The sequence below is a fragment of the Engystomops pustulosus genome, chromosome 2 (assembly GCF_040894005.1).
Source record: "Engystomops pustulosus chromosome 2, aEngPut4.maternal, whole genome shotgun sequence".
Taxonomy (NCBI): Eukaryota; Metazoa; Chordata; class Amphibia; order Anura; family Leptodactylidae; genus Engystomops; species Engystomops pustulosus.
Genome location: NC_092412.1, coordinates 153,125,978 through 153,150,086, shown reverse-complemented (window position 1 = coordinate 153,150,086; position 24,109 = coordinate 153,125,978). Strand labels below are relative to the sequence as shown.

General features: G+C 39.4%; 1 protein-coding gene across 1 annotated transcript in view; it reads left to right on the top strand.

Annotated features, from left to right (window-relative positions):
• FOXO6 (forkhead box O6) overlaps positions 1–22,421 on the top strand; it is a 65,903-nt gene extending 43,482 nt beyond the window's left edge. The window contains exon 2 of the mRNA XM_072136955.1: positions 14,223–22,421. Coding sequence (XP_071993056.1) covers positions 14,223–15,605 — 1,383 coding nt within the window. The 3' untranslated portion in view covers positions 15,606–22,421. The remainder of the gene's footprint in view (positions 1–14,222) is intronic.
• The last annotated feature ends 1,688 nt before the right edge of the window (positions 22,422–24,109 follow it).

Sequence of the window (24,109 nt, the reverse complement as noted above, 5' to 3'; positions counted from 1 at the left end):
GTATGAAAAAGTTATTAGCGCCAGAAGATGGCAAACACCCCCCCCAAAAAATTTTTGTACATGAGGTTTTAATTTTTTGTAAATGTATAAAAACATTATAAAACCTATACAAATTTGTTATCCTCGTGATCACACTAACCCAAAGAATAAAGGAGACATTTGGGGCGCACAGTGAAAGCCGTAAAATCCAATGCCACAATAAAACAGTGCAAATGCTTTTTTTCACCAATTTCACTGCATTTGGAATTATTTTCCCGCTTCCTAGTACACGACATGGAATATTAAATATGGTCACTATGAAGAGCAATTTATTACGCAGAAAACAAGCCCTCGCAGGGCTCCATGTAAAAATTAAAAAAGTTTATAGATTTTTGATGGTGGGGAGTGAAAAATGGAAATGCAAAAGCACAAAAGGGCCCTTTCCAAAGGGGATCACATAAAAGTTTGTAAACTTTAAACACCTTCATCATTTTTTTTTCCATAAAAAGCTTGGTCAAAAATTTTGACAAATTGGGGAAAACTCAACTTAAGCCAAATGTGGCTTCATTTACTGCCAAATTGTTCTCTTACAGCAATGATCAATATGTTGTTTATTTCTATTATATGGAGCACAATGAATGATTAAACACTTTATTTTCTTCCTACCCCTCTGTCCACTATTGTAGAGCATCATTTTCTGGATCTCTCTCTTCTCCTCTTTCAGTTTCTGTCTGTGCCAGCCATCTTGGCAAACTCTGAAATTACTGAAAGTGTTTTTTTGAGAGTTTCTCTCCTCCCACCAAAATGTGCAAATTTTACTAATCATAGGTAAAACCCACAATAATAATCCACATGTTTTAGGTTTAAAATCTGCAGTAGTGGGCTTGACTTAGCATAAGGATGGTTCAAATGAAATCCTTTAATGAAAAATGTTGTCTGAAGCAGAGAGCTTTGCTTGTAGTCTAGTGGCTCTCCTGGCATTTTGCAGGTGCCATTCTCACTGACATGAATGGTAGCTGCAACTACGGGGAGCCAGGACATCCCTTGATGCTTTTGACTCGTTTGTAATGTGAAACTACTGATTGGCCCGGGGTGGCAGGTGTCACACTCGTTGACCATTAATCATTGACCCTATTAATGAATGCCCAGAAACGTTTCATATTGTAATATATAAAATTAGCCATGTGACCCAAGTGAATCAGAGGAATAGAATGAACATCAGGTATTGCATGAAAAAAAATTGTTCAAAAATTACTTCACAGTTTTTAGAAAAAATGGAGATTGTGCCACTCCAACTAGAGTATCTTAGCCATAGTTTCTTAGTAGATAAGGATAGAAGAAATTTAGCCTATAACTAACAGATTATTGATCTAAGGCAAATAACCCTTTTAAAGTTGATGCCAATTGTCCCAAATTAGGAGATTAGTTAAAACTCCTGCTTGACCCTAATATGGCAGTTAACTCCCTGGCCATGGTCAGAAGACGATAAAACTTTCATACTTCTCTATATGAACTGCTGCTGCTATAATTATTTGTTCTTCTCACATTGATGCAGGAGCGTAACAATAGTTGTAGCAGCCGTGGCCCATGTGGCACAGGGGCCCGGGATGGACGGGGGAACAAAAATTTATGAATGCCGTTCTCCCAGGCATATCCCTGTGGACTGGGGCGATTGGACACCTGGTGCAGTAATGGGGGGCCCCATGCCACTCTTTTGATTGCTGTGCTGACTAGGTATTCTGTCTGTTCACCTCTTCTGTGGCCACCCGGCCCGCCCATTTTGGGTGCTGCTACCCAGCCCGTCTGCTTCATCTGCGGCCGGCCGGCTTCATCTTCAGCATTTCGGCCCACCCACTTTATCTGCTGCTGCTGGGCCCGCCCACCTCATCTGCACCACATTTTGGTGTGCTGTTATGTATGTTTATATGTATCTGGGCATGTGTATATGCTGTATGTGTGTTTATATATGTGTGTGTGTAACATCTCAAGCTGTGATTTATGCACCATTCCCTGGACTGAGGCCGGAAATTGCGAATGCTACCCCTCTAAACCGCTGCTGGCTGTCCGGAGCCTCCCGGTTTTCTGGCAAGTGCCAGGGAATGGGGGCAGGATCATATGTTCACCAGCGTATGTATGTATATGGTTTGTTTATACTGGATGTATGTGTATATATGGTGTATATATACTGTATGTTTAAGTATATGATGTATATATACTATATGTATGTATTTAATGTGTATGTACTATACAATATGTGTGGAAATTAGGTGTGTATGCACTGTGTGTGTATAAGCTATATTAGTTTGTATATACTCTATGGGTGAATGTGTAAATGTATATACAATGTGAATGCATAAGTGTGTCCGTATGAGTATATACATGTATCTATGTGTGAAAAAGTGTATAAAAAGTGTGTGTACGAGTGTCAAACTTTAATTGTGTGTATATAAATGAGTGTGCAAATATGGATATATATATTTTAAGGGGTAATGGGGGCCCATGCATAAATTTGCTATGGGACCCAGGGTCTCATAGTTAACCCCCTGCAATGATGGTTCCGTATCATATCGCTTGTCTCATCAACCACAGTATGTATTTTATGTGTCCCTTCAGATATTTAGTTATACTAGGTATTTTTGAAACTTTGCATCATCAACATTTTTAGCTAGCCATTAAAAGGCATCAATGACTTAATGGATGGATCAAAATTTGTATATCTCTCTACAGCTAAAATGGTAGCACGAATATTACCAAGTGCAAGCACTTTGATGATGATGTCACAACAAGTAATGACTTGGTAGTGGTATACTGACCTCACTACTTAGTATATCTATCAAAGCAAGATTAAAAAATTTGGGTTCCATGCCCCAGATCTTTTATCATGTGCTTTGAATGTCCCTTGGTTAGAAGCACAATTGTCTAGGTGCAAAGATCCAGGCAGGGGGCAAAGGAAGAGGCAGCTAGTTTATCACTGTAGACGGCCAGCAGCACCAATTAGTGGCATGCTGGCCCTTTAAATCTCACAGAGCCGGCGGACTGCAGCCCATGCTGGGGCATGGAGAGGCACCCGGGTGCTCCTGCTACCCGAGACATGGGTCGCAGGAGCACCCGTGACAATGCACACACTTTTATGCACTGATATATACAGTTATACACTTACATAGATCTGTCCCAGTAGCTGTTGATCACATGGGGGAAGTACACAGCAGGAATTAGAGATAAAAGATCCCTAGTTCTGTTGTGCTGCTTTCCTTTCCCTCTCCACCAACATTTCTTATTTGAGCTGCCAATTCATGCTGTGAACTGTGCAATATGTGATTTGTTATATACATATTATGCTGTACTATGTGGAGAATTAAACACATAATGGTGCACATGCTCCATTCGTTAGTGTGTCAGATGCACGGGCCTCGTGACATTGCAAGCCCCATAGCAGGTGCTATGGCTGCTACCGCTGTAGTTACGCCCCTGATGTTCCTGCTGCTTCAGCGTCATTCCCGGATCCAAGTCTATTTGCATCCTCCAGACGCAGTTAGACTTGTGTACGATGATGGAGCAGAGTCTGCTCTCTTCTACTCCATTCACCCCAGCCTATGCTGCTGTATTCAGCAGCTCCAAAGGCTCATTGGTGCAAGAGGTGCACTATAGGGACATCATACAAAAGTGTGGGGGCCATAATCAACAGGTGTAGGATGTGTCATTATAAAGTGTAATGGCCAAATGACTGTTATAGTTAAATATCAGGGCCACAGTACGTGGTGTATTATTGAGTGCTGGGGTTATAAGAGGACAATATGTGTATTATTATGTAGTGTGGGTGCTGCAATCAAACAGCATACCTCCTCATTTGCGCATCTTTCCCATTTCTGCTCCACATACATCCCACCCATTACTTGTTGCAGCATACCACAGGAGCTCTCTGCTCCCAGCTCCACTGGAATCCATAACTCCATCTTACAGGCTGCATGCCAGCAACCTCTGAGATGCAGGAGATGTGGCACAGGTGAAGTGTACGGACATGCTACTGGCTACTGGGGGTAGCACTGTGACTACTGGGGCAAGCACTGTGACTACTAGGGGCGAGCACTGTGACTAGGGGGCAAGGTCTGTGATTACTGGAGGCAAGGACTGTATTACTGGGGGCAGCGTTATGACTACTGAGGGCAAACACTATGATTACTACGGAAAGCACTGTGACTACTAGGGGTAGACACTGTGACTATTTGCTACTTTGAGGGCAGGTTATATAACTATTGGCTACTTTGGGGCAAGTGCTATGACTTTTGGCTACTGGGGGAAGACACTGTGACCATTGACTACTGGAGGTGCTGTGACTGTTGGTTACTAGTTGCAGACACTGTGATCTTTAGAGGAACAAAAGTACCCTGTTAAATTTGTCATAAGAAGGCGCAGCAGGTGATGAAAATGTGGAACCTATCTTTCTTGTGTTTCTGTCATCTTTTACATTAAACCAGAAACTTCCTTTTTCCTTATTTTTGAGCCTTCCACTGAATGAAACATGCTAATGTCATCTATTTTTAAACACCTATTAATTGTAAAAGAAATCTCTAGGCAATAAAATATTTAAAGGGGTTGGTCACTTTACTTTCTTGTAATATGTGTGTAAGTGTAGGGGAAGGATATTATGAAATGTACCTATATACATTTATTTATAGTTCTGCACAGCTTTCTTGATATGTAAAGTAAAGCCCCTTCACTTTAGTGGCAAAACATGTCTTCAACATATGTATCAATGTTTCTCTTGGTATATTCCATAATTTTATTTTCCTCGGCAGCAACTGACTTGCTCTTTTCACCAAAATTAAGTTTACTGTCCTCCAATACCATCAAGTATTTTTCTATTGCAGTGTTACCAAGTAATTCACTATACCTCATTAGTCATTTCACTTCCTAAGCCTCCAGCTTCTACAAATCCCTCTAGTAATAGTAATATTATATTATCCTCCTCTATGTTAATTACTTTACAGAGCTTAGTATCATCTGCAAATATCATAAATCTACTGTGAAAACCTATGGTCATTTATAAACAAATTGAAAATAAGGAGGGCCAGTGCTGACCCCTGTTGCAACCTGCTGGTAACTGCAACCTAATCTGTGGATGCACCGTTAATGACTGAACTATGTTTTATTTGCTTACCTAAAAGCACATATTTTACCCTATGCCCAGAATTCCAATGTTATGTGGTACGGAATCAAATCCCTTGGAAAAGTCTTGATATACCTTATGAAGCACCTCTCCTATGTCATGTCTAGAATTTTGCTTTTTATAGGAGCTGATCAGATTAGTCTGAGAGGACCAATCCCTCATAAACCCATGCTGTTATAAGGATATTATCATCAGGATACAGCAGGAAAGTGTGTGTAAGAAACCCTACATCCAATGTTATAATCACAGCTCTAGTTTATGTTATAATCACAGGTCTAGTTTCTGGTTGATCTATTTGAATATTGGCACCACATTTGATATTTAACAGTCCAGTGGCACAAAACCTGTACTTAAAAAAAAAATAAAAAATTACCGTATATACTCGAGTATAAGCTGACTCGAGTATAAGCAGAGACCCCTAATTTTACCACCAAAAACTGGGAAAACTTATTGACTCGAGTATAAGCCGAGGGTGGGAAATGCATTGGTCACAGACCCCCCCCCAGTATATAGCCAGCCCCCTATAGTATACAGCCAGCCCAGCTTACCCCCAGTAGTATACAGCCTGCCCAGCTTGCCCTCAGTGGTATACAGCCTGCCCCCAGTAGTATACAGCCAGCCCAGCTTGCCCCCAGTAGTATACAGCCAGCCCAGCCTGCCCCCAGTAGTGTACAGCCTGCCCCAGTAGTATACAGCCTTCCCCAGTAGTATATAGCCTGCCTCCTGTAGTATACAGCCTGCCCCAGTAGTATACAGCCTGCCTCCAGTAGTATACAGCCACCCCAGCCTGCCCCCAGTAGTATATAGTCTCCCCCCAGTAGTATACAGCCTGCTCCAGTAGTATACAGCCTGCCCCCAGTAGAATACAGCCTGCCCCCAGTAGTATACAGCCACCCCAGCCTGCCCCCAGTAGTATACAGCCACCCCCCCCAGTAGTATACAGCCAGCCCAGAATTAAAAAACTTATATACTCACCCTCCGGTGGCCCTGATGCGCAGCGCTGCTCCCCCAATGTCCGGGCCAGTCCTCTTCTTGCTTCAGCGCCCGTCTTTTGTCTTCTTTAACATCTTGCTGGGCGGCAGGCGCATTGTATGCGGGAGAAAAACATGGAGGCGCCCAGCACGATGTTACAGTAGCAAGAGGAGGAGCCGGGAAGCCAGAAGAGAAGCCGCGATTACATCGGGGGAGCAGCGCTGCGCATCGGGGCCACTGGAGGGTGAGTATATAAGTTTATTATTTTTTAAGTCCATTGACTCGTGTATTGACTCGTGTATAAGCCGAGGGGACGTTTTTCGGCATGTTTTTGTGCTGAAAAACTCGGCTTATACACGAGTATATATGGTATTTTATATTTTTAAAGACTTTATTCAACAATTTTTAAGATATTGAAGGCCATGGAATCATCAAAATTCCATAAAAAAAAAAAATTAATAATAATAAAAACCCTTGCCCCACCTCCCTTTCCCCCACCCTATAACCTTAGAGAAAAGTAAGACACTCTACCTTACTAGTTGACACCTGGAGATGACACCCGAAAAATATGTAAATAAATAAAATGCCCTAAATTCCATTGTTCCCATAGAATTTAATATTTTTTGCCTCTATAGTATCTTCATTCAAAGGCAGTCTTGTATAAACTTGTCTCAACAATCAAATTTTTCCATTCAAAAGTGGAGTGATCTTCTGTAAGATATCTTAATCTCCAGTCTGGTCTTAATTATTTCAAACACCTCTCTACAGTATTGAACTTTGCAGTTTTCTCGGTTTTTTACTCTCAGTTTCATTTTAAACAATACATCTGGTGAATAATACACCATAATATAATATTTCATTGTACAAATATGAGATTCCTATTCAAAGAAGATAATCCAACATTTCTATAAATGTCTTCCCATTGTATTATTTCACTATTATCTCCCAACTCTCTTGACCATTTTGCTTGAGTCACTCCCTTGTTTATCAATAAATTCATAAATAAAATTTTATACAACTGTAATAATTTTTTTTACTGTCTTTTCTTAAATTAAAATCCTCTTCTAACCCAGCCCGATGTTTTTTTAAGTGAATAATTCCTTATTTTCTTCCTTTTTAAATATCGTTTTATATTTTTTCTTTTTAAAAATCTAGCAGCTACCTCAAAGGTAGATGCTATAACAGAGCAGTTCCTGCTGGGTATCATGTCACGGTTCAGGAACTGCTCCATTCTAGCATCTACCATTGAGTATTCTAGGCTTTGCATTTGAGGGGACTGCGGCGGGTTGGATGAGACAAGGGGGGGGGGGGGTTCTGACACGGCTGAGTTCTGATTGCCCATCCTCACTGCTGAGGCAATCTCTATTTGTGTATGTGCAACTTTCCTAAATGACTGTGCCCCTGGGACAGTGGGGCTTTTCCTTGTGGCTTTAGGCAAGCAGCATCATCTTCATCACTGACTCATTATGAGTCTGAGATGCCTCTCTAGTTATATACAAAGTGAGAGTCACTGTAATGTTTTTTTTATAAAAAACTAATACTTATTATTGCACTTGAGTCTCTGCGCTTTTCCTCTCCCTTTTTTCTCCTTTCTCCTTTGCTGGGGCGGATTAATTGTAAAAAGTCCAGTATTTTTCGCAGTCATTGAAAAGCCAAATAGTAATGGTAAAAAGTGGGGAGAGACACTCTTCCACTCAAAGTATTGCCATATGAAATCTACTGTTCTAATTGAATGTGTTTTCTCCCTCAAATTATACTATTTGTTTTACAGAACAGATAAAGGAGTATTCTGGGTATTATGGGGAAAAAAATTCATAATAAATGAACAAAATTCAATGTAACTAGTCACAAAATGGAGTTAAATAGTATGCAGAGTTATCTCCCAAAAGTCCCCCACACAATACTATATCTCCCATGAGCCCTCAGTTCCAAGTAACAGCATCTCCATCTCATTCTCTGCTCCCATTGATGGTCTGACAGACTGTCCTGCTTTGTTACCGTAATAATGATGTGTGTATAACTTCATCACTACATCAATGCACATCACTGTTGTCTCACCGAAACACTGGCCATACTGTGCGCGTCTCATACATTACTGCCATACCATGCACCAATGTGTAATAAATCCTCACCTATATCAGTATAACCTGCCATGTGCTCATTGCCTCCATGTAACTCCTCATCCAGTCCCCTCCATGTAAAAAATATCTTTCTCCTCCAACATACATACAGTCTCATGTAAAAAAAAACACAATCTCCTCTTGTCTTGCTTTTGGGCTGGCTGCTTTCTTCCACAAACAGAGCCACATTTGGAGCTGCAATACCATGTGTTATCTGATTATGGAAGGAAGCAGACATGTTTTTCAAATCCGTGACAACCCCTTTAAATCCACCAAGAAGCAAAGTTAAAAAGGATTCACCTGTCCAACATACAGTGCTAAATAAAAGGCACCCACCCAGCCTCCTAACATGCAGTCCTGTGTAAATGCATTCCTCTTGCCCCCAACCTCCTGACATGCAACCCGTGTAAATCCATCCCTCTTGTCCCCCAGTATCCTAACATGCAGTGCCATTTTAATGCATACATCATATTCCTCCAGCGTTATAACATTCAACTCCATATAAATGCAGCCATCCTATTCCTCCAGTTTTCTAAAATGCAACTCCATGTAAATACACCCCTCTTGTCCCCTAAGCCCCAATAAATAACTTCTCTATTGTCCATTCCCCTGCATATGCAGTCCTGCCCTGCCTCACATATCTTTACTTTTCTCTTCCATAAAATAAATTCAAATATTCCTTCACTCTGGGATCAACCTATAGCCCTAAGTACTCAAATGCATGAGACTCTTTACTCGCTTGATATCCCAACGACCAAAGGGACATCTACAGAGTAATGGTAGAGATCTTCCATTTGACATATAGGGGGATATTTATGTTAGGCTGCCGTCTCAGGCTCTGCATGTATCGTGCATGGTGCCGCACAGTGTGTATTCTATGCCAGGCCCTGCCCTACAGACGGCGACTTTCCACTGGCGTGAAGGTGGCGGATTGGGGCAAATAACCGCAAGTGCTAATAAGCTAGCATTTGCAGTTATTTTGAGGCCCTGATAAATATGGTCAAAAATGCCAGTGCTCTACTCGCTTTTCCCTCCACTGCACTCCACTGTGTCTCAGGTTGAACCCCATTTCACTCCTGTGTCTGTGGCCTGGGATCCTGATCCTGTTATGGGGGCAACCGCTAGTTCACCAAGGTAAAGGGAAATATTTTTATTGTATATACTCACAAAATCATTAAAACGCCAAACAACGCCCGGTTAGAACAAACCGGGGGGGGGGGGGGGTACTTTGCAGCGCTCCATTATAATCCTCCTCCTGGAATCTTCCTGATATAGTATAGTTATGCAGAAGTGAAAATCCTATTTTTTTGAGTAATCTAGTAGTTTGGAGAGACTGATGCAAAGAATTAAGGTTGATTGCTGCTTGTACATCTTAAAACAGGCGTGCAAACCGTGATTAAGTCGCAATTCCTGTCACAGAGTCCGGAATCGTAACTACTTTGCCCTCTACGCCAGTAGAGCGGGGAGCGGATGATGCTGGGTTGGGCAGTTGGCCGGTGCAGGGCGTTCCTGCCTCGTGTCTGCACACTGACTATAGCCTGGGTCTGAATGGGAATCCAGGTCAGAATGGGCATCGAAATGCACTTCCTGCATAGCTCATTTAGCTGCCCGACGGAATTTATCAGTTGGCCGGAACCTCCTGATAGATTTGGTGCGCACCAGGGGACTGAGGCACCATCATATGCTGGTGCACTTTGTAATATATCAGCTAAACTATTACAATAGACATCAGATGATAATTTGGTACTGTGAACATATACAGAAGTATCACTTCTTTTAAAAAGTATCACTTCTTAAACACCTTTTTGCATTACATATTGCAAATGATGTCCATATGAACAGTCTGTAACATCAGCAAAATTATACTTATGATGGACATAATTAGGTTGATGGGGAAATGTTCTACATAATAAAGTTATCTTTTGGGTAAAAGTATGTGAAACCAACTCATTAATATAGAAGATAGGAAAGTATTGCCACAGATAATCTTAAACTTACAGGGAAAAAAGAAGCGTGCATTAATACTGGCAGTCTTTTGTATTGTTATATAGAGCTCAATTCTTCCTGTATTGCCTTAAGCCCTTATTCAGATGGCCAACGGTAGTAAGAGTGTAAATCTCTTTATTGTTTTACACAAACCCTTAGTCCAACTTTCAGTTTGCAGCATGTCCTGCTTTGATCCTATTTTCCCAGGTTAAAATAGTGCATTTAATATGCAGTTCCAGATTGTATTTCACTGAACGTTGAGCACATCAGACACTGCAAGCTCTTGGTTAATCATCCATGGTCCCCAAAGGCACCATAAGAATTAAAATGAAACAAAGTGCATATGTATATTTTGTATTTTAAAAGGAGCCTTGAGAAAACCATGCCAAGACATAGCCATAAATGGTATGGAACAGTTAAGAGGACATCTTACCAGTATAAAATGGGGAAAATTGATACATTATATACAAGATATATATAGAGGATATATATATATATATATATATATATATATAGAGAGAGGATATATATATATATATATATATATATATATATATATATATATATATATATTGCTAATTGGTCCATTGATAATTTGAATTTAACTGTTGGTTGTCTAGACTACTGTACAAAGCCAAAGCCATACTCACACAGTTCCGTGCTTGCCCCGACTGGATCCCAGGGGTAGCACATGGCCAGGTGGAGAAGGGAGGAGGGGTAAGTGCCCCTAACCTCTTCCTGCCCCTCTCTATTGAAAGTGGAGCAGCTGACATGTCCTACATTTTGCGGCACTGCAGCCTGGCTTGGGCACAGGCCGGTGCCAACTGCACCATAACCAAATGCCATAGACTAAAATTATGGCCACCTGAATGAAGCGAAACAGTTTTCAATCATCATCTAAAAATCTTCATGGTTTAAAGGGAACCTGTCACCAGGGACAGAATTTTCACTAAAGACAGGTTACAGAAGCCCATCACACCTGCATTGCACATATGACTTTCTACTTTCTCTAAGCATTTGCTTTACAATGTAATTGTGTGTTTTATAACTTGCCTTGCACCCTGACAGAATCTTCTGTGTCGCCCCAGGGGTTGGATGCATTTAAAAAAACAACATGTGACTTGTCTGTGCTGCTGACTGCTCAGCTCTTAGCCCCTACATTTGTGCTCCTATACAGCTCCTCCCTCTCCCACTGATGTCTGCTCACCACCCTGTGCATGTGTTTTTTTTTGGAAAGCATCCAAACTAAAACCCAACTGTTGGGACTACCCAGAGGATTGAGTCAGGGTGCAAGGTAAGTTATAACACACAATTATATTGTAATTCAATTGCTTAGAGAAAGCATAAAGACAGGTTCTCTTTAAATATTTTTTTTTTTACAAAGCTTCTTTAAAGCCTTGAAAAATTAGCATCTTTTTAAATAATATAGTTTGTTTCAGGAGCATGAAATTCAAATTTATAGTTATCAAATGTCATTTAGTCATAAGACACATACTATGCTTACGCACAATGTCCAAGTGTAAGACACAGATCCTGATATTACAACAAAAAAAGCTCATTAGCAAGTAATTATCTATGGATCACCACCTCCTATTGATACACAACTTTTTTCCTGAGATGATAAAAGACCTGCTATGTATAAGTGGAACTCAGATGTAGAAGATCATTCACAGTTTATTCACCCAATTTTTTACATAGGTTATGAAGACATATTCCTGTCCATCAAGTTCAAGCTGAAATCAAATTTTATGGAAACATATAAAAATCACTAGTTTCTTCTGTTAAAAACCATAGTCTATTTGTTTAAAACAGGTTAAATTCAAGCCATGAAGTGAGGTAGTTGGTATATAAATATGTACTGCAACACATATTCAGGGACTGTATACTGTACTGTACAGTACTTGATATTCCTCTATTTTTCAACTGGGTACAAGGCACATAAGACATGCAAAACCCCCTCCCTTTTGTTCACATCTATTACATGATTCAAAAATATTATGTTATATAGTTATATTTATTCCTTATACAGAGCCCTCTAGGCTATAAAGAGGATAATGTACAGTGGTTGAAGCAGTATGAGCAGCTACTGATCTTTTTTGGGCTGGTTGTGCATCAAAGGAGCAAGAACATAATGATGGTTGAAAATTTTCAACTATGCATTTCACCCCAGATGGGTTCCTTCGTCCAGCAAGAAATACACATGACCCAGTTTATCATCTATTTAGACATACCAGTAGGCTTTTTATAGTAATTTTTACTATTTCTACAATCTTAATGTAAAGGGCTTGTATTTTTGTAATTGTTTTTGTAGGTCAAGAACTAAATTCTTTATTGAAATGACCTGATGAGGATTCTGGAAAAAATTATATGCAAATGCATTTTCCTGAGTGCTACCTTCAATGAGGCAGCTGCCTCTACATCTCTGTTTGACCTTGGCAAAGCCCACAGACATGATATAGGATAATAGTCAAACCAATCAAAGCCAAAACAAACTCTTCCAAAAGGAATAGACTCCCAACTGTAGAGTCTGGGTTGATGTCATTGGAGTGTAGGAAACTGGTATGAATAAATACAAGACCATCTAAGAAACTGTCTTCCGGGTCACCTTTATAGTCATATAGGCAAACTGTCACTTTTCCCCCATTACACCAATATCAAACCATTTTTTGGAAAGAAATTGTATACCTTGCTCAGGTTATAGAAGACCTACACAGATATTTAATTTGGGCGGTTTGGAACTAAGTATTCTTTTAATTCCGGTGTTTTGTGTGTCTTAATACTTTCCCCCACAGAGTCTCTCACCTAGCCAAACCAGTTTGCTACAATGTACTGATGGGTTGCAATGACATTGAAACAGCAGTGACTATATGGCCTCCTTCCCTAAAAAAAAAAATCAACTTTTAAAATTATGCTAATGAGTGTGAAGGGTAATGATTCTCTGAGAGCTTCTGTGCTGCAGATTCACTGGCTGTTACAGTGAGCAAGGATCACTTCCCCTCCCACTATGTGCTAAAACTTTCTGTGCTGCAGTGAAATAACATCAAACAAAGGGATGGGGTAGTGCTAAGAGGAACAGAGAGGCAGGGTAAGACAGTACACAAGCCTGAGATTCTGCAGCGTTGAGGGGCTCTGAGAACTGTCCCAGTAGCCTTTCAGGCTCATTAGCTTAATTTCTTTAAAGGAAAACAACCATTTAAATTAACACAAAACAAACCAGACATACTCACCTTCTTCTCCTCTTCCATTCCAATACTGTTGTGGTCTCATTTAATGTTGACATGCCAGGATCACCTAGAAAAAAGGCTTATAATTAACAGTCAGCAGTGCAAGAACAAGATGTCCGGCAAGATGAATTCACGCCTCTCATGTGATGTCACCTGAGGTGGCGAGGGCGTGCCTAATTAGCAATCCGGAACACCTGACATCTTGTGCCCACACTACTGGCTGCTAATTATAAGCCTTTTTCCTTGGCGATCCTGGTGTGTCAACATTAAAGAAGACCATTTTTGGATTAGAATGGAAGAGGAGCAAATGGTTATTTAAATGGTTGTTTTCCTTTTTATAGGTTATCCACTTTATTTAAAGCATGTAGGCGTCTGTGCCTATCCTTACATACCAGACTGGATTGCAGGAGTCGTTTAGGTCATAGCTAGACTGGCACTCTACTGGCATCAGACAAGGGCATAGGAGTCTATGAAGTACTTGAGTGTTGTCTTCTCCCTATTACATTATGCAGAATTAATAAGATTTTTGAAGCAACTACAATTAAGTGCAAATATGTTGTAATGTAAAATGAAAATGACCACAGATATCATTTTAGTTGTTGTTCTCTCCACATTCTGAATATTCAGGTCATAATTTTGTTTTAATAAGATTTCGGATTTGAAGTAACAGATTTTTGAAAGAGATTAGCATGACAGACTCTTAATGAGCGATTAATTGTAAATTTTAAGTTGTACAATCTCCTTTAAACACTTTTTCTTTCTTTTTACTTTTAGAATTCCATCAGACATAATCTCTCTCTACATACACGCTTTATCCGTGTTCAAAATGAAGGAACGGGAAAGAGCTCTTGGTGGATGCTAAACCCAGAAGGTGGAAAGACAGGGAAAACTCCACGGAGGAGAGCAGCATCTATGGACAGCACAAATGGGAAATTTTTAAGGATAAAGGGCAAAGCGGGGAAGAAGAAGCAGCAACAGGTGCAGACTGCACCAGAACCAACAGTAGAAGGTAGTCCGTCATCTCAACAAGCAAAGTGGTCTGAAAGTCCATCTTCCCACACCAGTGATGACTTTGATGTTTGGGCTGAATTTCATAACAGAGCCAACCCTGTGTCAGGGAATATGAGTGGAAGACTGTCACCTATTTTGGGAAATGATGAAGGAGATGATCTAGATGATGATGAGGTGACACCCTCTTCCCCTCTCATGTATCCTAGTCCATCTAGTGCCCTGTCTCCTAATGCCCGCTGTTCAGTTGAAATGCCAAGACTTGCGGAACTCAGTGGTACTATAGGTATGGGTGAAGGGCTTTCAGATCATTTACTGGATGAACTCCAGGATGGCTATAGTGTAAATTCTGCTGCTTCCCTACGCCAACGCAGCCCAGGCTTTTCATTCACATCCAAGTGCCCATCTTTAAGCAACAGCTCCAATGCTTTTTGCGGCACAGTTTATAGTCAGCCAGCTATGGGAATGATGAGACGGTTACCCATGCAGACAATCCAAGAGAACAAACAAGCTGCTTTCTCTCCAGGAAGTACATACAGGAATTCATCTCTCCAGGATCTACTCACTGCCATGTCCTATGGACATAAAGAAGGAGCTGTGCAAAATGATCCAGGTTTAACCACAATGCTGGGGCCACAGCGTAACCATAGACAAAACACAGGCATGCTAAATAACTGTGACTCAGGACAAGTGCCATACTCTGCCAGTCTTATAAAAAGCCACAACCTATACCACCCTCCCACTCTCAACCATCACTGCTCTGTTAACAACAGTGCCTTAGCTAGTTCAAGTGGACTGATAAATTCTGAATCCTGTGGCTTGTCATCAATTCCACATCACTCTTACTTCAGTAGTCAAAGTGGACATGGAAACCTGGTAGAAGGGTCATACCAAGGTGCATATCACCACCACCACCATCATCATCATCACCATCATCCCCAAATGTACAATCAGGACAGATTCCCAACAGACTTAGACTTAGATATGTTCAATGGTACCTTAGAGTGTGATGTGGAATCCATCATTCTCAATGACTTCATGGACAATGACGAGATGGACTTTAACTTTGACTCGGCTCTGCCACCACAAGGAGGGTTCAATATGGCTGCTACAGCGCAGTCTGCAAATCAAAGCTGGGTACAAGGTTAAATTGCAATCAAAAGTAGTTTGCAATTTTAGGTTAGACTCATTTCCTTTAAGGCAATCAAACAGACATCAAACATAACATAAGCAACAGTTGGTTGATATATTGCTTAAATTAGGCATTTATCCTACGGTACATTTATAAATGGATAGGGTTCTAAAGCTGTTTTGTGGGAGAAAATTAGGGTTTAACATATTTAATGAAATTGAAAGGCTTAAATCTTACTTTTGTTTTGTTCCAAAGTTCAGTCTCCTACAAAACAAAAAGTTGGTGAAAAAGTTGCCTTTTTGACCTTTTAAAAGGTTTGTTTGTTTGTTCCCACTTGAAAGGTCCATTCCAACAGGTTATAAGTTGTGAAGTGTTTCTTTTTCCAAACAAAGAAATTGCAGTTCCTGTGCACTATGTTAAGTGTATTCATTAAAATGTATTTATTTTATAATGTCAGAATAGCTATTTAGATTCACTTTGTATAGGAAATATCATTACATTTGGCTGTATATCAGTTGATACCCACCATTATTTGGTACCCTTTAAGGTATGAAAGTAGACCACATCATTTGTATGGTACTACTACATTTGTCTGGTATTTTTTTTATTATCAAGTCTCAAAACGATGGTAGAAAAACATGAACTTTGGCATTTCTTTTGTAAAATGTGCTTTATCTGTGTGTAAAGATAATGTCTGGTGGTGCAATTAATTCAAACAATTATCCTGGTCATCAGAGATAGGAAATTGATATGGGAAAACAGTACATATAGGCATAGGCCAAAGAGTACTGCTCAGGGCCGGGTGGAAAAAGCTTTGGATTACTTTATCATATAGCTTGTCTAACATTTTTCTTTACTTCAATAATGCCGTGTCCATTTTTGGTATAAAATTGAATGACCAGGCTTTGGTATGAATGATACAGTGTCAGTTGCCAGAATAGCTAAAAACTGATCATGGGCAGAATTTCTCTATTTGAGTCCTCAATACACCCCTACAGGCCAGGTTTTCAGGATTTCTATAATATTGAGGGACCATTAGATCAGTAATTGCTGTTTGTGTTAACATCATAGGAAACCTTTAAAACATCGGCTCTGTTGGTTCTTTCAGGAAGCGGATTATGGAATTCCTGGGTAAAGGGTTTACAAATATGTAACAATGTTTAAATTGGGCAACAGTTTTAAAGATCTGTTATCAGAGTGATGACAGAATTAAAAAAAACTGAACTGTTGTCTTCTTTTACCATTGATTAAGATATTTCTATGTAGTAAATCTGAATTTGTCTTTAACAACACAGAAATACATATTAATAAAAACATGAAAAAGGACAAAAATTCATAAAAAAAGGCTTTAATACAAACTCAGGAGTAGTCCAGTTACTATGTTTTTCCCCAATAAGATTAAGGTACCACGATATGAAAGACAGAGACTTAATGGTCCTGATCTAACAAAAGGGAGGCAAACAGTGCTAAGTGCAGGTTGCGCCAGATTATTGAATACTGGTGTATGGTCTTCAATTAAAGAGGACCGGTCACCTCTAAAAATTGCACTAGCAGCTGCTTTCTACAGTAAGCAGCTATTTCTACAGCATATGTCGCAGTGTTTCACTGATAGCATTATCGAAACTCTAGCAAACACTGCAGCTCTGTACAATTGAAACTGCCGGACCGTGCTGTAAGCTGTCGGGCGTATTCATGAGGGGTTGGGATTAGAAGCGGTGACTCCCGAACGAAGCTCGGCAGTTACTGCAAGGCTATGGAGTAGAAGGGCAGTCCGGGGGAGAGACAGCACCTCAGACCGCATCCTCTTGAATACGCCCAAACTCTTACAGCAAAGTCCGGTCTTTTCAATTGTACAGCGCAGCAGTGTTTACTGGGCTATCGGAGGTTTCCTGTAACACTTTCCTGTAACACTGCGGCATATGCTCTAGCACTAGGAGCTGTTTACATAAGTTTTTAGAGGTGACAGATCCTCTTTAACTGGCGCACCCTGCACTTCTCTGGAAGTGTACAACATCTTTGTTAGGTGCACCCTCAGCATATAGTGTACAGCCCCTTTTGGTGTACATTTTTCTGTCTTGTCGGCACAGTGCAGCCGATACACAAACTGACGCAGACACTACTTAGATACATTTTCCAGCATCCAACAAGTTCTTTTCAGTGCAAAGTCTGACAGAAAACTGGTGCAATTTAATAGATCAGACTCAATGTTTATTGGGCTGCTTCAGTCCTAATGCTGCCTAGATTCTGTCTCTATGTGACTCATAGGTAATGCCTGGAAATATCTGGCACCAATTGCTGGTGATCTGGTTACTCAAGGACTCAAGTGTCTATTTTACTACCTTGTTCGCCATAGTTCTATTGAACTAAAACTACATTAATACAGAACCATGTAAGCAAATTCAAAGACAAATCCACTGCTAACCACACATTGTACATGAGAAATCATGTGGTGTGGATGATGTGGATTTAGATGCAAATTTGACTCAGATATGCTGTAGTATTTATTCATTTCAAAGCAAGGTAAGAGTTTAAGGCAAACCCGGACAATTGAATAAACATGGTACAGGCGGTCCCCAGGTTAGATATAACATAGGTTATGTATGTAAGCTTATTATGTATGTAAGGTGGAACATATATATTTTGTAAGTGTAACTCCATTTTTATGTGTTCCTATGACAATTTCAAAATTCTGGGTTGTCATGGGAAGAATGATTAACACTAAAGTTTCAATGCAGACACCTTTGATAACTCTTAAAGTTGACTGTTGTAGTCGGAGACTTACATTTATAAAGTTACCAGTATCCAGAGAGCGTCACCAGAGGTCACAGTGGGCATAGAAGTCCATTTATAACAAGGGGTAGTCTATAATTCCGGTGTTCATAAGTCAGGGACTGCTTGTATACACTTAGATGAAGATGAAATTTCCCCAAATTTGCTTATGCTAAGACTACCTTTCAAAAAGATAGTATGGTTAATAAAAGGTATGTATTCTGTGAAGTATAGGGGTTACATTTTTGATTACAGCCAGGGCCAGAAGAATAACTATAGAGGTCTATAAGTCAGGCATCAGTACAACTTTTTAATCTCCATTGACTTCTTGCAATTTAAGCATTCTAATTCCTTGAGCGTTACTCAAGGCACTGAGATTTATGATGCCAGATCTCCCCAAACCAGATACCATTAAGAGATCATTTACCTTTTTATGTCAGAACTAATAGTAGGGCATATGCAGTAACAAAGAAACATGCAGCTGAAGGGTTACAGTATTCTCGTTTTACTCAATTTACTCTACATTTAAAGAAGACATCACCAGATATTACAACACTGTTTACCATACTTAGATCAGAGCCACTGTATCTAAGCTGCCGGTATATAGGCTTTCACCTTAAATAGAGCTGAGCAGCAGTATATACGTTGCCTTGTTAGAAACAATGTTTTGGTAATATTCAAAGTACACTGCATCTAATAGTATGATAAAGTTTAATATTTTGTTAATGTGCTGTTTATAAAACACTTATCCATTTTTTTAAACCCTGGCAATAAACGTGGCTGCTGGTCCTGCATCAGTGGGTCATTTGAGCTACTGAAAGGTACTGATGCCTCAAGTTAAATTGTTACCCTCAAGACCCCACACAATAGGTAATATGGTATAATGTCTTCTGCCTATACTACTAATGACTTTCAGAATATTTCATCCTGTAAGCCATCCTGGAAGTCACCTAATGTAACACAGAGTGAATTTGTTCTGCAATTATTTTCCATAGTATAGGACTTCCAGCACAGCTTACAGGATGCGCCAATTCCTTTGCTTCTCAGTAGTATAGGCAGATTAAGGGGATACTGTTCACTATTCTAATGATTAAGGTGGTTCCTAGCTATTGCAGTGTGAGGCTACATGTACACAAATGGCTATGTGGACATTGGCGAGGGACTTCTTACATTTTGTAGTGGTCACTCTAGGTCAGTGGTGGCGAACCTATGGCACTGGTGCCAGAGGCGGCACTCTGAGCCCTTTTTGTGGGCACCCAGGCTATTAACCCAGAATGAAGTTCACCAGACAGAACTCAAAGAATCTGCCTGCAGAATCTTCCTACAATGATAGATGAATTTGCCCTCCTCCTTTCAACTGCCTTGGTGTCCTTGGGAGGCTGTAGGATTGAAAGTTGTCAATGAACAAGGAAAAATACATTACTGCTTAAATTCCTGTGCTGGCACTTTGCAATAAATAAGTGGCTTTTGGTGCAAGTTTGGGCACTCAAGCTCTAAAAGGTTCGCCATCACTGCTCTAGGTCATATTGCCCAATCAAGGGCAATATACTCCTTGCTGTTCAGAGTGAAGCTATGAACAGACCCCCGACATAAATTTGGTTTAGTTATCTAAATATGCCGTATCTGTAAAGTGAGCTACTTCTTATGGCTGTAGCATTTGCATACCAGGGTGTCAGACTGCCACCAATCTGATACTAATGATCTATCTTAAGAATATATACATCCCAGATAACCCCATCCTTTGGGCTAAAGTCACACATCCTGCCCCAGAGTTTTTAAACAAAACTGTCCAAATGCCAACTATGTTGTGGCACGTAAAAAAATACAGCTAATCATTATATGGTAAATTAGGCAATTTGTTGCTGTTTAAATGAAATGCCATACATGCCATGCACTTTATAGTCTTGTCTGAACAAGACAGCATCTACTGAACAATACGCACGTTAAAAAATATATAAACTAATATAAGCTAGTAACAATTTTCTACAGGAAAGATGACAATCTTATAACCCATATCTCTTGAAATGATTTGCTACCTACAAGAAGTCAAGGGTTGGCCAGTTTACCTTAACTCTAGAATTCCTGACAAATACAGAGTGATTTCATTTAATAAAACATTATTTATTCAGATTTTTTAATGATGTGCATTTTTGATAAATATATATATGTTACTGATATTATTATCCTAGACACTTAAAGGAATTTAACACTCATATTATGCCAAGTTACACGGTACAGTTCTTAATGGGCCTTTATTCCAGAAAAAAAGGCATTTTTTCCTTCTGCAAGATGTGCTCCTGATGTTCACTTAAAATATTAAAAGTATGAAATATTTCACCATATATACAGTAGGTGCAAATAAGAAAATGGCAATTGATTTCCATCTATGACTCTTGCAATAAGTAAAATGCTCTTCTATTCATCCCATCCAGACTAGAAAAGCCTGACATTAATATATTACGTGCAGGCAAACTCACAATGCTAAATAGATAACAGTACAAACATCTGCAAACCATTCAGATGGAAAAAGGAAGCATTGAACTTGGGGGTTAAAAGGGTTAACAATTGTAATTGCCATTCATCTTCCCCATTCTGATCAATTAGGTATTCCTAATTCCTTAGGTTAATATAGTCAGACCACTGTTCACAGGTGTACTGTTATCATGCTTTCTATGTGTATACTTAGAGGGAACCTGTCAGCAGAAATAACCTTTTAAACCACTACATCATGTCTGTCATGGCCCAGCACAGTGGCATTGTCCAGAAAATCATCTTTGAAGTTACATGTAATTTGGTTGTATAAAGTCAAGGAGGCGGAGAGTTTAACACGGAAGTGAAGCTTTCCCCATTTCAGAATGCCGTCTTCACTGTAATTGATCCTTCATCCTTCATTGGTCCTTCATCCAGACACATCACTAACCAGATCTTTGTCATTCTGGGGTGAGTAGAGCTTGACTTCAATGCTGAGCTCTCCGCCTCCATGACGCTATACAACCACTTTATACAATCACTGCAAAGTTCATTTTTTGGATGGTGCCACCATACTGGGTCATGAAAGAAAAATGATCTGAAAGGGGTTAATCTGCTTCACAACATACTGGTAATAATTAATTAGGTCAATTTCTGATGACAGGTTCCCTTTAATGAGGCTATATAGCGCCATGACACAGATATGTTATATATTGAGTTACCGTATATACAGATGTGAAGTCCAATCCACCCAGTTTAGCCATCTATTATGTCCTGAATTCCTATCGCAGATGAAAAACAATAGAAATGTGAAGGTTAAACTACTTCCAGTCATTCAAAATTAACAAATTTGATCCTAATTCTGAATATTACGGCTGTTTACATGTAACTTTTTTTTTTTAAATAGTTTTCACTTTTCTTTTTTTATTACAGAATTTAATATATACAAAATCATGTACATACAGAAACTATATTAGGAATCATTTTATTTTATTTGTGTTTTTTGTATGAACACAGGGCATTTTGAGTTCAGATTTTAAGGACTGTTAATTTGTAGACCTCTGTGATAACAATTGAGGTTTTGTCATAATGGCAGCATAGAGTAGGCTGTAAAAGGGGCATAAGCTTAAAAGGTCATGTTTACTAATGCCTTCCTCTGGAACAAAAGTGGTGGAAGGCGGTTATGAGATTTGTGTCTATTAGGGAAGGGGGGAACCTACAAGGCTAACTCCGAAAGTGCCTTACTGCACCTGGAAATGCCATGTAGTATCTCACAGTTACAATAATGTCTTAAGTAAAAGAACACACCTCCTTATAGGATTAGACTGACTATCTAGCTCTAATCATGAACAATTCCTCATTGTTTAATGGTTATGAGTATCCTGATATCAGCAGTGTACTGATGCTCTGTATCATTATACATTGCTTCACCTTGCCCATCTGGATCCCCCCTTGTCCTCCTCACTGCAGTGTAAAGCGATTGTAATGTTTTTGGGTGTGCTGTTGTAGTGTGTGAATCTTCAATTGTAACATAAACCTGTGTATACTGACTGTACAGAATATTTTCAGGAATAAAATTGTTTTAAATATTGTAAGTCTTAATTGAGGTGAACTTGCATGTTTAAATGTATGTGAATTATGCCTTGTGAACATATTATCAATGCTTTCTTTAAATTTGGTTTTGGAACTTTCCGGCAGCATCAACATAGACAATGAAATATACATACCCAATATAAAAAAAACACACATATATACATATATATATAGATATAACTACTTTTTATGTTACACCAAATCCTCCAGTCCTATCTTTTAATAGCATACAGAATGCAAAGAATGTTGCTGGGGATTTTAATATTTGTTAGGTTACTATTTCAGTTTGTGCAATTGAAGATGCTATTTTCTCAGGTTTCGATATCGTGTCAAAGCATCAAAGAACATCCTTCCCTTCTGTGCACTGCCATGTGCACAAACAGTGGTCTACCTCCACATGAGGGGTATGTCTTTACCGGAAGAAACATCCCAACCAATTCTGAGATGCATTTTCTCATTTTATTTTGGGTTTAGGTTTTTATGGAAATAAAATACCCTTTAAAGGAAACCTACCATTTGATTTGATGCATTATGAACTGAACATACCTTGAGACTGCTGTAGCTACACTGATGCAGGATCATATCTTGGTTAATCCCTGTGGTGAGTGGTGTTGCGGATAAAACAGTTATAAAAGTATGATAATGAAGCTCTCTTGCTCCTTTGCCTGTCTCCGCGCTTCTCCTCTCACAAAAGTATGCACTGCACCAGAGAATGATGTAATCACTGTGTTGTGCCTGACAGGCAGAAGAAATCAATGGCTGCACCATCCCCCAGTTGCTGTAGCTCAGGTTCATTAGTCCTTTCTAGACTGTTCAAAAAACTCTGTGTAATGTGTTTATCAACAGCAGGCCGAAGCAACCCAGCTTTCCCAAGGTCATGAATGTTATAATTGTTTTTCAGCGAAACCACTCAGCACAGGGATTAAACAAGATGCCTATATCAGTGTAGTTACAGCATTCTCAAGGTATGTTTGCTTCATAATGCATGAAATCAAATGGTAGGTTTCCTTTAAGCATTTTACAGAAAAAGTGTTTTACAAAATGGAGGCTCAATTTGCAATTTACAAATATTGATGCATTGGCAAAGCCAAACATTTAGGGTGGAAATATGTGTGGTCCTTAGGGGTTAACTGCTATGGACACCATTATGGGAATCATTTATTGTCATGCATTTTACATAATATGGGTTTAAAAAATATACCACATGCATTTCTATTTTAAAAAATTCTCAGCAGTTTTTACTCTGCAGCCTGCAGTTTTTCTCATACTGTGCTGTTTGCTCTATAGACTTCAGAGAGCAATCAGTCAGAGAAACTGACTTTTCTCTGTACAATAAAGACCTCATAGATGCTCATTTTAGCTGATTTCTGATCAGCTCAAGTTAAATATCTGTCCTCAGACGCACACAGATAAGTACTTCAGCATGTGCCATCAGACAACGTTTCTGACAGATTTCCCTCTAAATGTGAAAAAGCAGTCTGCACTGTTTGAGGGAAAATGTTGAATTCAGAGTATAAAAAAAGATTGCACATTGTATGCTCATAATGCTCATAATGTGTACAGGGTCAAAATAATAAATTGGTTCCATAATTTTTGAGAATAAATATTGACACCAACAAAGAACATGATGTTTTCAACAACCTGTTGTAAGTATGAGCTGGAGATGTTTTAAGGTTTTAGGAAAGGCAAA